Source organism: Hylobates moloch, unplaced genomic scaffold (assembly GCF_009828535.3).
Source record: "Hylobates moloch isolate HMO894 unplaced genomic scaffold, HMol_V3 SCAFFOLD_14, whole genome shotgun sequence".
Lineage (NCBI taxonomy): Eukaryota > Metazoa > Chordata > Mammalia > Primates > Hylobatidae > Hylobates > Hylobates moloch.
Window position 1 is genome coordinate 44,933,450 of NW_026652289.1, and position 15,596 is coordinate 44,949,045.

The 15,596-nt window shown below is 45.0% G+C and overlaps 1 protein-coding gene across 3 annotated transcripts in view; it reads left to right on the forward strand.

The window, feature by feature from the left end:
- The window catches only part of PDE8A (phosphodiesterase 8A), a 156,851-nt gene that overhangs the window by 121,128 nt on the left and 20,127 nt on the right, over positions 1–15,596 (forward strand). For all 3 annotated transcript variants that reach the window (XM_058427347.1, XM_058427346.1, XM_032174134.2), the window contains exons 12-17: positions 5,842–5,919; positions 10,814–10,884; positions 11,315–11,479; positions 12,881–12,929; positions 13,432–13,567; positions 15,074–15,272. In XM_058427347.1, the coding sequence (XP_058283330.1) occupies positions 5,842–5,919; positions 10,814–10,884; positions 11,315–11,479; positions 12,881–12,929; positions 13,432–13,567; positions 15,074–15,272 (698 nt within the window). The remainder of the gene's footprint in view (positions 1–5,841; positions 5,920–10,813; positions 10,885–11,314; positions 11,480–12,880; positions 12,930–13,431; positions 13,568–15,073; positions 15,273–15,596) is intronic.

Consider the following 15,596-nt stretch of genomic DNA (forward strand, 5'->3'; position numbering starts at 1 on the left):
TAAAAAAAGAAAAAAGTTGAAAGACAGCCTAGAGTTGGGCAGCCGGGATATGGCAGAGCTGGGACTGAGAGGCAGAGTCAGGGATGCAGTCAGAGTAAATGTTCGGCACAGGGAGCATCTCCCAAACTGCATTTGTATCAGGCCATCTGGTAGTTTTACTTGGTCAACGCTGACTTAGGAGTTTTACCCATCCCACCCAGACGAGCCACTTGCCCATCCTACCTCCCCCCTTACCATAACCAGCTTTATGTCCAAAGGTCTCAACTGGCCATCTTCACTTGAGAAGGCAGGGTGGAGCTATTATAGGCCATGGGCCAGCCAAAGTCCTTGGTTACACACAACAGAAATCAATTCTTCAGCAGAAAAGGAGTTTTTTCTGGAAGGAAATAGGGTTGCTTATAGATTGGACAAGAAAGCTCTAGAACTAGTTTTGGAAAAGGAGGCAGGAACCTGGGGAAGCTGAGCAACTGTCCCCACTGCCGTAGGCATGCCATTGGAACACTGTGCTTAGGGGGCCCCTGCTGTCACTACTGAGCTTTGAGCACCACTGGCCCTGTTGAGGTCTGGTTATAGGGTGTTGCTGTTCTCACCACGGGTAGCATAGCTTCTTCACACCTCGCTTCCTTGCCTCACTCACTCAAAAGCAGACTCTCGGAAGGAAGCACTCATTTGGCTGGGCCTGTGTCACCTACTCTATCACTAACTGGGTATGAAGCAATGGAGTCTCTGGCCTTCTCCCTTCCATAGTGAGAGGACTTAGTACTCCCCAGACATGGGAAGGAAGGTTCAGGGTCTGGGCATCCAAAAGAGTAATAAAATCCCAATAGATGCTCCCTTTTCCCTGGCCCATGTGTTGTTTTCACGTGACACTGGCTCACTGAGGACACCAAATCGTGGTGACAACTGTCCAGTCTATTGAGTTGTTCTAGGTCAGGCCCTGAGCCTGACTGTAAGCATACAGAAGTGAACATGAGTTTCACTGTCTGGTGGCAGGAGAAAATAATTTGAATATGCTGTGGTTTGTAGTACCATGATGGAGAAAAGCTGGGGGATGCTTCCCAGCAATGATGATGATGATGGTTGACCTGGTGTCTGGAGAGAAGTAGGGGTCATGCAGAGGACAAGGTGGGAGGAGCAGCACACATAAAGGCATTGAGAAGCGAGGCTGGGGCAGGCCAGTTTGGATTCATCCTGTAGGCAGAGGAAGACCAAGGGAATCTTTATAAATAGGTAAATGGGAAAGGGTCAGGTCTTAGAAAGATAGTCATGGAGAAAAGAGATTGAAGACAAAGTAACTCCTGAATCCAGCCTCAGGAGTCCAATCAGAGACTGGATTCAGGAGTTACTTAAGTATAATCAGTAGGATTTGGGAACCAGCTTGCTGTGTGGGATAAAGAGAAGACTTGAGAATGACACCAAGATATTTAGCTTGGCCACTGAATAACATTAATTAAAATAACAAGTGCAAATAAGATCATAAGAAAGAGCGAGTTTGTACAGGGAGTGGATAGTAAGTTTAGATTTGAACTTACCACATCTGAAGTGATAAGCCAAAACTTTTGGTCCTGGGCCAACTCTCCTGAAGAGAGAAAGTGAGGCAGGAAGACTGAGTACCAAGAAAGGAGTCCAGCAATAATAGACATGTGAATAATGGCCAGGGGAGCACTGAGGAGCAGGATGAATTCATCCATTCATCCATTCATCATTCATCCAAACACAGTGCACAACTGCTGTGCACCAGGCAACATCTATGTCTCTGCTTGCAAGATGTGTTTCTAGCTGGGGGTGAGGTAGACAGTAAGCAAATAAACATACAGTATATCAGATGGTGCTAAGTTCTGTGGAGAAGAATAAAGCCAGGGGATTGGGCATGCAGGGGATGAGGAGGTGGTCAGGACAGGCCTTGCTGGTAATGTGACAGGCTCTGGTTCTTGTTCAGGTGGTATGGAATGGAGCCCAGGCCTCATACTTTGCAGGTGTTCTCATGGGCTACCAGGGTTGGGGCCATTGTTAGAGGCCTCATAGATCATTGAAAAGACTTGGGAGATTTGGTCTGCACCTGGAGAAAGTGAGCTTTCTTGGGAGGAAGAGGTAGTTACCAGAGGCCCATGTGCAGAGAGTCCTGTGGGCTTGGCAGTTTGGAGGTGGCCCCATTGCAGAATAAGTGCTCTGCAAATGCTTGTTGATAGTGCCTGAGGAGATGTTTTGACAGTGTGCTGTGGTCCTGGCAGAATGACTTTTGGGCAAGTCACATAAAATACTGGGGCCTGGACTTCCTCATATCCAAACTGGAGCTCATACTTCCAGGCTGCAGGGCTAATGCGAGTTGGAGAAAGCTGCTGTTTTTGAAGGGTACTGATTGGTTACCCTCTCTCATCACCCCCACTGTTTTTCCAGGGTTCCCTGGATTTACCCAGCAGGTCAAGGAAATACTATTAATTTTTCTCTATTGAAAGGGTGGGCAGAGTTTATGGACCCTATTTTACAGAACAAGAAGCCAAGAGCAGAGACATGAAGCTGCAGGTGATCCTGAGCCCAAGCCCTGGCTGTGGAGGCCTAGTTAGTGTTCTCTCCACTGGCAGGCCCGATACCTGAGGATGAGTATGTGTTTTCTGAGCACCCAGTAAGCATGAGGCCCTGGGTGCAGCACGCCTTCAGGAGCTGGTAGTCTCGTTGGGATGTAAGCCTCACACTTCATCTTCAACCTCTTGGTGTTCCCTGAGGAGAGCTTCTGAGAGCTGGGCGCTGGGGTGACAGGGTGGAGACATGGTCCATCTCTACCCACTGGGCGAAAATTGCTAGAATCATCTATAACGTGCTACAGGGACTAGGGGAACGGTGAGCTTAGCAGGGCTTTTGGAAACAAGAGGATCTTGTATTTACATAAAGTAACTTTGAAACAGTCAAGTAGAAATTAAAGCCTGCTTAGTCTCTTTCCACTTTCCACAGTGCGTCCTTCATACACACTCTGTTACTTGCTCCTCTTCAGCCACACTGCTCCATCTGCACAAGCAGTTTCCTCTTCCTGGAAATGCTGTCTTCCTCCTCCTCATCTTGGCTGCAGCTACAAGACTCCATCTCCTTTCTGCCCCTACTCCCTTGAGAATCTGCCACTTCCCCATCTGGGCTCCTCCTGAACTTCAAAATTATTACTGTAACTCCTAGTTTACCTACCCTTTTCCCCACTGACCATCTCCTTTTGAGTTCATGGACCATACCTCATTAATTTTCACCTCCCTAATGCCTAGCTTAGGGCATCACACATGGTGGGTGCCCAGTAAAGTTTTGTTGAGTGGAATAAAAGAGGGAAGAACAAATAATCATAAGTTCCCAGCCCAGGCTCATCAGGTGGCTATGTGGACATTACTCATCATGAAGCTCAGAGGAAGGAGACACACTTCCGGCTCCATGTGGTTGAGAAGAGGGGAAATTTGAAAGAATGAACACTTGGAGAGGGTGCAGTGTCGTGTCTCAGACGAAAGGAGCCGGTGTCAAGGCTGTTCCAGAGATGGAAGGCGGAGCAGTTGTGCTGATGCAGCACATTCATGGGAAACAGTGAGAGATGAAAGGCAGGCTGCTGCAGGCCAACCTTACCTGTCCTTGAATGCCAGGAAGTTCTTTATCTCTGAGATGCTGAAGGATTTTGAGCAGGGGAGCCACAGAATCAGAGTGGCAGATTTAACAGAACTTTGATTTGTGCACAGGAATGTGCAGGTTTTTGGTGAAGCAGATGTGTGTGTATTGAGCTTCTATACACATATGCTTCTTCTAGCAGATGGTAGGCACAGTGCTGGTCACCTAGGAAAGACAGGAAAAACTGTCCCTGACCTCAAGTCATTCACGTTAGCAAGGAAGGCAAGAAGGCAAGACAATAAAGCAGGCTGTTACCCAGCACTGTTGGGGTGGTGTGGAGAGACTTTAAGGGAAGGTTTCCCAAAAGTTATGATACCTGAACTGCATCTTCAAAGACCAGGTGAAGAAGGTGGCATGGGAGAGGCACATTTCCAAGTAAGTGGTTTGTACCAAATCATAGAGGTTTGGGAGGCAAATTAACAAATCATAAATAGTTCAAGGTGGATAGAGATAGGAGGTGCAGACCTCATAGGACTCTGGGTGCCACACTGAGGAGTTTGAATCTTATCCTAAAGACAAGGATGAGCCATTGAAGTGTTTTGATTGAGAGATCTGGTTGGATTTTTGTTTTACAACGATCGCTTGGCTGCCTGCAGAGAATAAGTTGAAAGGGGTAAGGTTGGTGTTTTGGAACCAATCTGGGAGGCCATTAATCCAGGGAGGATGACAAATGTCTGAGCTTGGACAGGGATAGAGCAGGGGATAGACTGGAGGTGTTAAGGAGGTGGAATCCTTAGATTTGGCTCACCCAGTGGAGGGAGAGGAGAGGGGAGGGGGAGAAGTGATGGATGACTTCTGTCTACCTTAGGGTACATGCTGTTCAGTGATCTGGGTTAAAGAACAGATTTGGAAAAAGATAAGGACTTCATGGCGGATAATGAATTCATTTGCAGTGCCTGAGGAGTGTCTAAATGAGGTGGTAAATGGTAAGGTAAGATGTAAGTCTGGAGCTCAGGAGAGAGGCCTGGGGTAATACGGCAACATAGGAATTAATTAAAACTGTAGGAAGGAATGAGAACTCCGCAGGAGGTTTTGTTGACTGAGAAGGGCTAAGGATAGAACCTTTTGAAAAACCACCTTTGGAAACACCAAGGGTACTGAGGAAGAGGAAATCATGAAAGAAACTAGAAAGTAGTAATAAGAAGTGGAAGGAAAACCCGGAGAGTGTGGACTCTGCACGAGTGTCCAGAAAGGGATCCGTTGTGTCTGGTACCACAATCAGGTCAGGTAAGGATTGAGTTGTAGCCTTCAGATTTAGCAAAAAGGTGGTCATTGGTGACCTTGACACATTCACTCTTTAGTGCCCACAGAGAAGAGGATTTAGTTTAATTGGGCAAAGAGGCAAAGAGCAGGTGAAGAGGCTTCTTGATGGTGCAGAGGAAGTGCTAAGGGCCTGCATTCGGATCCTGTCCATGAGCAGGGAGAGAAGTTCCGAGTGAGGAAGCCAAGACAAGGCAGAGAAGCTACTCCATGGCTGTGGGAAGAGCTGAGCTCAGCGCCCACCCTGCTGTGCACTCATCTGCAAAGCAGCTCCCAGTTTCATTGTCTGTGAAATGGGGATGCATGGTACCCAGCAGGTGCACAGAGAAGGGGTCAGGAAGGTAAGTCAGTTGCCTTGTCAGTGATTGGTGTGGGGGTCAGGATTAGAGAAGAGTCAAAGACAGTCCCTGTTTGAAGCCTAGGAGAGTAGTGAAGAGGGGGTGAAAGGGAGGCAGATGAACTATCATTTGAAATATACCTCAAAAAGTGTTCACCATACTACCCTAGGAAAGAGAAGAATGTTTTCCCTGGAATATTATAGTCCTTATTTTGTAGAGAAAATAAAAGATTTTTTTTCTTTGGGGCAAGATGAGTGGGGATCAAAATTTTCCCATCATTTTATTCAATTATATAGAAATATAATAGGAGAAATTCTCCTGAGGTCATTCCTATCAGTTGTCACTTTACGACTTGGGACTCTATAATTACATAATCTGGAACTGTAAAGCCCTTGTTTATCTGTGTACCTGGTGGGACATTTTGAGAAACTCTACCCCCGTAAAACTGGTTTTTCATAGTCTTCATCTCTGTACTGTGTTTACTTCTGTGGCATTTAAAACATGTTTAATTCTTAAAGTTGAGAGTTTTCAAAAAATTTTAAATTGGTAACCTTCCTTGATATGTTGTTTAAATCTCTTTGAAGAGGTGATTTATCATTTCTTTCTACAGATAATCAGACAGGCAAACATAAAGACAGGAGAAAAGGCTCACTAGACGTCAAAGCTGTTGCCTCCCGTGCAACTGAAGGTGAGTGACAAAGACAAGAGAAAAAAATGTGATCAAATCACTGTTGAACACATGGAGCCCTGCCCTGCCTTGCCCAGGCTCATCCTGTCTACCTCCAATTCTTGGGAGAGGAGGGAACCCTCTGGAAACTAGTGTTCCATTTCTCCCTCTCTGTGGACTCCTGCCAATGGACTCCATTCTGAGCCTTTTAATGGAATCAGAAAATAAAGAAAAGGAAAAAGATACATTTCCCATATATTCTATAGTTGCTTTTCTAAACTGTAACAGCAGAAGATGCCGATTCATCTGCTGTAATTGTTTGCATTTGGTAATTCTTAAAGATCTATCCCATCGTGGTTTGCAGTTTGCCATGGAAACTTTTAGAGAGAGGTGAGCTCGATTTTGGAATTGTGAAAGACCCTTATTCAGCAAATATTTAAGTTCTAATTGAAATATACTTTTTAAAAAGAATATGTAGGTGCATGGCCTGAATGACCTAGTTTTTAAAATGTAATCAACATTGTTTATACAGAGTGTGGAGGCAGGTATTCCTGCTAGCTGTATACATTCTTTGGCCCAAAAATGAATACAGAAGGATACGGAGCTGGTTTTACTGGTTCAAAAGGCAAACTTTTCCAAGGTGATAGCAGCTAAGATTATACAGTAGGGATCAAATGCCACCCTCTCATCCCTCACAGATTTGTTGTAAGGCCCAGATGACATGCCATGTACTCCTTGCACTGGAAAGACCATACAGATTACACCCCTGCTTTGAGGGCAGGATTGAGGTGGTGCCAGTGAGGAAGCGGTATGGGGTTATGGGAAGACTGTAAGCTTTGGTGTCAGAATGACCTCAGTCCAAGTCCCAGCTTCATCTACTCTCTGTGTAGCCTTGAGGGTGGACTTCTGTGTTTCCATTGCCTTATCTGTAAAGTGGGGATAATTTGCGTCTACAGAGGATTGTGTGAGGATTAAATGAGTGTGTGTGGTGCCCAGTAAGTAAGGGTAGGGACTCAGTTAGTGTTAGCTGCCATCGTCATCTTCATTGTAGCTGTCGTGATTACAGTTCCAGACCCTCTGCAGTCCTGGAGCAGCACAGAGCAGGGCTGAGGTCCCTGCCCAGAACAGTCTTCACTCACCACATGCTAATGTTTGTTGATCCTTTGGATTCCTTGGTATATTTCTGTGTTTTAATAAACATTTTTTTCTTATAACGTTTTATTTTTATGATTTTTGAGTTATAATTTATATACAGTGAAATTCACTTAAGTTTCATTTCAATGAGTTTTGACAATTCTGTGTGCTCATGTAATCACCACCCAAAATAGATAGAGAAAATACACACACACAAACACATCATTAACCATGCAGAAGCAACCATTGATTGCTAGCACCATAAATTAATTCAGCCTCTCCTTGTGCCTCATAGAATTGGAATCGTACAGGATGGTTTGTTTGCGTCTAGCTTCTTGCACTTTCATGTTTTCGAGGTTCTTCCATGTTGTTAGGTATGTCATAGTTCCTTCTTATTGCTCAGTAGTATTCCCTTATAGGAATATACCACAATTTGTGTACACATCTTCTTATTGATGGACAGCAGTTTTGTTTCCATTTTGAGGCTGCTAAGAATAAGAATGCCATGAACATTTTTATACAGGTCATTTTTTATGGATGTATATGCTCATCTTCTCCCTAGAAGTGGGATTGCTAGGCCTTAGAGCAGCTGCAAATGGTGCTCTCCAGTTTTATTCTCCAATAATAGCTCCAACATATGGCACCATGTTACTCTCCTCACTCATCTCTGAGAGTTCCAGTTGTTCCATGTTTTCCCACACTTGGTAATACCAGAATTTAAAATGTTAGCCATTCCAGTGGTTTTAATTTTAATTTTCCTTACGACTGAAGTTGAGCACCTTTTTATTGGCCATTTGGATAATCCTCTTCTGAAGTGCCGTTCAAGTCTTTTGCCCATTTTTATAATTGGGTTGTATTTCTTTTTCTTGTTGGTTTGTAGGGATTCTGTATATCGTCTAGATATGAGTTATCTGTGTATCAGAAATATATTTTTCTAGTCTGTTGTTTGCCTTCTCCCCTGCTAAATCGTATCTTTTGATTCTTAATCAAAGAGCAGAGGTTCTTAAGGAAATTGATTTTATCAGGTTTTCTATTATTACTAGTGCTTTTTGTGTCCTATTTAAGAAATCGTTCTTGGCCGGGCGCGGTGGCTCACGCTTGTAATCCCAGCACTTTGGGAGGCCAAGGCGGGCGGATCACGAGGTCAGGAGATCGAGATCACGGTGAAACCCCGTCTCTACGAAAAATACAAAAAATTAGCTGGGCGTGGTGGCGGGCGCCTGTAGTCCCAGCTACTCGGAGAGGCTGAGGCAGGAGAATGGCGTGAACCCGGGAGGCGGAGCTTGCAGTGAGCCGAGACTGCGTCACTGCACTCCAGCCTGGGCGACAGAGCAAGACTCCGTCTCAAAAAAAAAAAAAAAGAAATCGTTCTTTATCCCAAGATCATGAAAATATTCTCCCTTGTTTTCTTCTAGGAGTTTTATTGTTTTATCTTTTGTTTTAGGTCTTTGATCCATTTTAAATTTTTATATCTGGTGAGGGTAGAGATCAAGGATGACTGCCTCTGACTCTGGGGAAATCCAACTGGTCTATCACCATATTGAATAAACATCTTTTGCAGTAGCACCATTATTATAAATCAGGTTACTACGAATATGTGATCTGTTCCTGGACTCTATTCTGTCCCACTGTTCTGTTTGTCTACGCTTGCACCAATATCACAATCAGTTATTTACATAGTAAGTGTTGATATCTGATACCTGGTAGTACGTAGCTGTTCTTCTTCAGTGTCTTGGCTGTTCTAGGTCCTTTGCATTTCCATGTGACACTTAGAATGAGCTTCTTAGTTTATACACACACCCTCCTGGGATTTGTTTTCAGAGTGCCTTAAATCTGCAGATCAATTCAGGGAAAATTGAAATCTCAATAATACTGAGTCCTTCAAATCGTGAACATGCTATGTCTCCATTTATTTAGGCTGTCTTTGTTTTCTCTCAGCAATGTTTTACATTCTCATTGTAGAAATCATACAAATCTTTAATTAAATTTATTCTTAGGTATTGATGGTTTTTTTATGCTATTGTAATGGTGTTACTTGTTTAAATTTCCAATTGCTTATTGTATATAGTTATAGAAATACAACTGATTTTTGTATATTGACTTTGTATATCCAGGAGCTTGGATAAACTTACTCACTGTAAAAGAAGAGGAGTGCATTCATAGATTCTTCAGGGCTTTCTGTATAGACAGTCACGACAATCTTTATACTTTTTTTCTTACCTTATTGCTCTGTTTGATTTTTTTCTAATTCCTTTATTTTTAATTGACAAGAATTATGTATATTTATCATGTACATGATGTTTTGACCTATCTGTACATTGTGAAATGACTAAATCAGGCTAATTAACATGTGTATTACCTCATACACTTTCATTTTTTTGTGGTGAGAACACTTAAAATCTACCTTTAGCAATTTTCAAGAATACGTTGTTATTAATCGTAGTTACCATGTTGTACAATAGATCTCTGTTGTTTGTTACAGGCATATGTCAATTATTTTTAAATGAAAACAAGTCCTTTTATGACAGTGATAAAATAGCAGTTTTTATTTTTGGTTTAATGACCTTGTTGGTAAAATGGAAAGTTGGCAATCCTATAATCACCAAAGTTTTAAGAAATCTAGTTGGGCCCCCAAATTTAAAACATTTGAGACCCCCTGAATTGGTTAACCTTGGACGGTGTCTCTCCTTGGGCCTCAGTTTCTTCATTGGTAAAATGAGGTTGACACATCAGTCTCTGGGACAGCGCCTGGTCCTGTAACATCTTTGGGAAGCAGCATTTAGCCTGATGGGATTGTTTGTGGAGATACCCAGGACTGGATGTTAATGTTTTTTATGCCTATATTGCGCGGGCTTCTTCTCACCCCAAAGGAACCATATCTTGACAGGAACAACAGAAATTAACAAACTTTAGAGCCTAAGAATTGCTGCCTGCCTCATTTAAGATATTTACCTAATCAGTCTAGATTAAACATAACAGTGGGAAGCACCAGAGGGTACCTTGAAAAATTTAACCAGAAATTTGTGTGTTTCAGTTATTGGTGAGTTGAATGTATTGCTCCTGCCATATATGAAACAAAGAGCGTTGTGTGGCATTGTCTTCCAGAACATTTTTACTCCTAGAGAATGGCAAGCTAAATAATTATAAAGGCTTATTGTCATAGACACAAAAAGAGGCTGTTTGACTTTGGCTTGCTAGATTGTTTCCTCTGTTTTCTCTCTGGCCTGTGACATCAGAAGTTCAGTCCATGGGGGCATATGTGCATTCTAGTGCCTAGAACTGAAGGAAACAGAATTGGTTATGCCAGAACCCCAGGCTTGTTTGTTTTTGGTTTTTTTTGTTTTTGTTTTTGGTTTTTTTTTTGAGACGGAGTCTCGCTCTGTCGCCCAGGCTGGAGTGCAGTGGCACAATCTCGGCTCACTGCAAGCTCCGCTTCCCGGGTTCACGCCATTCTCCTGCCTCAGCCTCTCCGAGTAGCTGGGACTACAGGCGTCCGCCACCACGCCCGGCTAATTTTTTGTATTTTTAGTAGAGACAGGGTTTCACCGTGGTCTCGATCTCCTGACCTCGGGATCCACCCGCCTCGGCCTCCCAAAGTGCTGGGATTACAAGCGTGAGCCACAGCGCCCGGCCCCCAGGCTTGTTAGGATGGGAAGGAAGCTCAGCAAACTCAGTTCTATCCTCCCCCTTCATCATGCAGCCAAGCACAGTGAGCCCTCTGCTGTCAAGACAGGTGCCCAGGGCTGTGCACGCCCTGATTTGTGCATCCCTTTCTCCACAGTTTCCAGCCAGAGACGACACTCTTCCATGGCCCGGATACATTCCATGACAATTGAGGCGCCCATCACCAAGGTGAAGCAGTTTGTGGTCTGTCTCCATTGAGCACACATACTCCTTGTTCTCCCCAAGGATCATTTCCAATGAGAAGAAACAGGGACCCACAGTAATGAGAATGCTGTCATAGTTGTATGGTGCTAGTAGCCTCCTCTGAAGAGAGAGGATGTGTGACATGGGCATTTTAACTAGTCTTAAGTTGGTATTAAGTACTATGGCCAGACTGAGTCCTGTTGGGTTTTGTTTTGTTTTGTTTTTGCTGTTATTTGTTTTTTAGAGATGTGCTCTCTCATTTCTGTTGCCCAGGCTAGTCTCAAACTCCTGGGCTCAAGTAATTCTCCCACCTCAGCCTCCTGAGTAGCTGGGATCATAGACACGCACCACCATGCCTGGCTCTCCCATTGTTTTTAAGGTTATGAAACTCAAGTATTTTCTTTCCAAAATGTAGGTAATCAGTATTATCAATGCTGCCCAGGAAAGTAGTCCCATGCCTGTGACAGAAGCCCTAGACCGTGTGCTGGAAATTCTAAGAACCACTGAGTTATATTCACCACAGTTTGGTGCTAAAGATGATGATCCCCATGCCAATGACCTTGTTGGGGGCTTAATGTCTGTAAGTATATTTGACTAGACTCCTAGCTGGAGCCTGTCTGTTCTTGGTTGTTTTCTCAGAAGTTATTCACTTAAACAGATCTCATTGAAGAGGCAGGCAGGGCTCTGTAGGGTTCGGTCAAGACCTAAACTCTCCTCCATTGCCTGGGTTCTGCTATTCTCTGGCCAAGCACCCACCTGCTGCCCGCCTCCTAGGGAGAGTTTAGCTTGGAGCAGAGCAGGGAGGAATGTAATCCTGACAGTCTGCTGAGCCAGTTCTCCAGTGTTGCTTAGGGCTCTACAGTAGTTTATCTAAATAAAGCTTGTTTAGTTGTATTAAAGATCTTCAAAACTGGGACAGTGTAGAACAGAAAGTCTGTCTTTCTCCCGCCATATGTATTTAAAATGGTGTCAGGGGGTGCAACAGTTTGGCCTTCAAAGCATCCCACACACATTTGGATGACTGTAGGAAAGAGGGATTCTTGGGAATCTTTCAGTAGAAGGGGGCTTTGTGCCACAGACTCTTGAGGGGTCCTGGATGTCTCCTTCAGCGTGTCTGGTGTAGAGCTCTCACAAGAGAGGGACAACTTTGTGCAGCACAGATTATTCCATTGCTCTGTCAGCTTTTGTCTTGGTCAGAAGCAAAATCCACCTCCCTCCCAATGCCTGCTTTCCGAAGTCACTGGATTTTATAAAAATAAGGTTCCAGGCAGAAATCTAGAAGGTAGAGTGTTTCCAATCCTGATAATACCTCACTGTAGTCTTGGCTATTTGAGACAGAGTCTCCTCCAGACTGTAGGTAAGAGGTGAAAATGATGAGGGATGGGGTAGGATAGTGTCCTGGAGGTGAGTAGATGAGAACAGCCACAGGACTGGAGAAAAGGGGCTGCTGAGAGTATGGGTTTGGGCCAGGTGGTCTGGAAGCAGTGGTGAGGAGCCCAGGAGAGTCAACTGGGGGGAATGAGGTCACTTACAAGGTGAGAGAGGAGCTAATGTTTCCAGGAAAGCCTCGTGTCCTCAGAGTGAGGAGGGTTGCAGGAAAATGGAGGAGAAGGACTGAGGGCAGAGTGGAGTTGTCCCTAAGAAACCAAATGGTCCTGGAGTGCAAGCAAGAATGCTGGGCTTAAGGACCACCCACCCCTCAAAAGATGCAAGCTCACCTCCCACGTGTTGACCTTGCTCCTGAGTTTAGCTTCCAACAGGGCCAGGACCATCTTTCCTAGAATTAGCCTGTTGTGCTCTCCAGTAAGTGACTGAGGTCAGTCGTCGATCACAGGGGTGGACCTGCTGGGCCCAGGGCAGCCTTGAGTGGATTGGTGGAGAGGGCTGCCCTGAGCTGTCCTGTGGGAGGACCACCTGGAGTTTCCAGGAAGGAAAGAATAGTTGTGACTTTTCTTTTTCTTGTTTCCTTGATTTTTATCAGGATGGTTTGCGAAGACTATCAGGGAATGAATATGTTCTTTCAACAAAAAGTAAGTTTTTCCTTTTTAATTTCTTAGATTGCTGTCTATAATACTGCACTCTAGCTTAAGTGATGAAAATAATTTTTCACCTCATTAACAAGTTTCTTGGTATGTCATAAAGCCTCAGAAACAAAGCAGCTGTCCCTGAGGCAGTACTGTCCTCCCTAAGAAACAGTTAATCCTGGCTGGGAGCGGTGGCTCACACTGTTGAGATGGGCAGATCACAAGGTCAGGAGTTCGAGACCAGCCTGGCCAACATGGCGAAATCCTGTCTCTACTAAAAATACAAAAAATTAGCCAGGCATGGTGGCAGGTGCCTGTAATCCCGCTACTCAGGAGGCTGAGGCAGGAGAATCGCTTGAACCCAGGAGGCGGAGGTTGCAGTGAGCTGAGACCGTACTGCAACACTCCAGCCTGGGCAACAGAGTGAGATTCCGTCTCAAAAAAAAAAAAAAAAAAAAAAGTTAATCCTTTAAAGCCTATTTGTTCTCCAAATTACATCACTTTACAGACACTCAAATGGTTTCAAGCAATATAATCACTCCCATCTCCCTTGAGGATGTCCCACCACGGATAGCTCGGGCCATGGAAAATGAGGAATACTGGGACTTTGATATTTTTGAACTGGAGGCTGCCACCCACAATAGGTGAGTTCATGCAGAGCTCAGCAGAGGGAGAACTAGATTCCCAGGGCCTGTGTGAGGAGGCTACCTGAGGAGTGTGGATTGTGCACAAGCCTAGTATCTGGTCAGGGAGGGGCCCTGAGGAAGGATTAGCAGGGCACCAGGTGGCTCTGAGTCACCGGGGCCTGGGGGAGAGTCTCCTGGCCACAGTGATGGCACATTCATGGAAAGCAAGCAACTGAGCCAGTGACTTCTCCAAGTAGCACAGGACTTTTTTCCGTGAAATAAAGATATTTCTCCTGTAGGTGGTAATTGTTAAAATTGCTGTAAGAGACCTGCTCAGAGCCTAGAACCAAAATTTATTAGATGTGATAAGAGCTGCTTCCAGCTTTTGGTTATTGTGTTGGTGATAGGCATAGGGACACCCAAAGCCCCAGTCATCCTCATCTGGGTGTGATCACAGAGAGTGGGAGCAGGAATGGGGTTTTGTCTTGAGTTTTTTCCCTTGCGGGAGAAGAGCTGTTAACCAAAGGTGATGGTTGGCTGGGCACACAAGAAAGGGAGGTCCACAGAGCTGATTCCAGCCAGGACTGCCCCAAGGGTGTCTCAGGAGAGGTGTGCTCGGTTGGGCCATGGGATGGCTCCTCAGGTTTCATCTCAGTCTGGGCAACCTGTCCCCAAGATAAGCCCCTGACTTTTTCATGCGCCCCTTGAGTTAACCTTCTGATACGTTCTACTTCCCCATCTCGCAGCACAGCCAAGGAGAGTGGAAAAAAATACTCCCTTGGCACATGAGTCTTTGAGCACCTGATTTACATGCTAGTGACATTACATCCATGTGAATTGGGCTAAGGCAGGTCAGTTTAAGTCCTGTGATCACTTCTGGATACTGCCTCAACACAGCCAGTTTCTTGGCCTTCAAAGGCAAGGGCCAGATGCTGGGTCAAGGTGATTTCTCAAGTAAGAACCTAACTTGGTGGCCAGCTGGTCACCTCAGGGGAAAACCCCTCATACTGTAACACCCACCTCCAGAAAGGTGGGTGTTGAGAATATTCCATTGCATACGGCAGTGTCTGGCTCATATGACATTTTCAGGAAATGTTTTCTTATAGGCGGGATGTCTGGCCAATGGCATCGGTCCAGCAAGTCCAAAGGAGAGGTTAGTGTTCAAGGTGGTACAAGCTTAGCCTGGAGAAAGGGTTATTTTGAGGAATCCAGTAGTGCAAGTAGGAAGCTGAACCTGGAAGGACAGAATGAGCAAACTCCCCCCAGCAAATCGGGAGCCCCAACGAGGCTGAGGTCAGAGCTGCTGTGGACAGCCAGCTCTCACCCGTGCATCGTGGTCCCCTGAGGGCAAGAAGTGGAACCAGAGTTGGTTGGCCCCACCAGAGAGAGGCCAGCACAGCCCAAGCAGTCTCCACTTTGCTGCCCTGCACTCTCTGAAATTTGGCTTGGAACCTATCAGGCCTCAAGCACTTGGCCTGTTTGTTTGCTTTGTTCTAATATTGTGGGGTTTTTTTCTCTCTATAGGCCTTTGATTTATCTTGGTCTCAAAATGTTTGCTCGCTTTGGAATCTGTGAATTCTTACACTGCTCCGAGTCAACGCTAAGATCATGGTTACAAATTATCGAAGCCAATTATCATTCTTCCAATCCCTACCACAATTCTACACATTCTGCTGATGTGCTTCATGCCACTGCCTATTTTCTCTCCAAGGAGAGGATAAAGGTGAGTTGTTGTTTACATGCTACATTTAATGGGCAGGAGCAGTGGGGAGAGTCAAGTGCTCCTGCCTCCACTAAGATACATAGCATGACTGCTCACGTGTGCAGCCTGGCACAGGAAGGGCAAGGCCACACGAGGAATCAGGCAGGAGGCCACGCTAGCTTTGGGAAATTGATGTGTTAATTCATGACATAATCCCAGCCATTCCATGAGGGTACAAGAGGCAGGATTTGGTCCCGGAGGAGAAACCCAGCAAGGACAGGATAGGGCTATTCTGGGGGTCTCACTCCAAGCCTGTACCCTAGTAGAGCTAAGTAACTGTTGGAT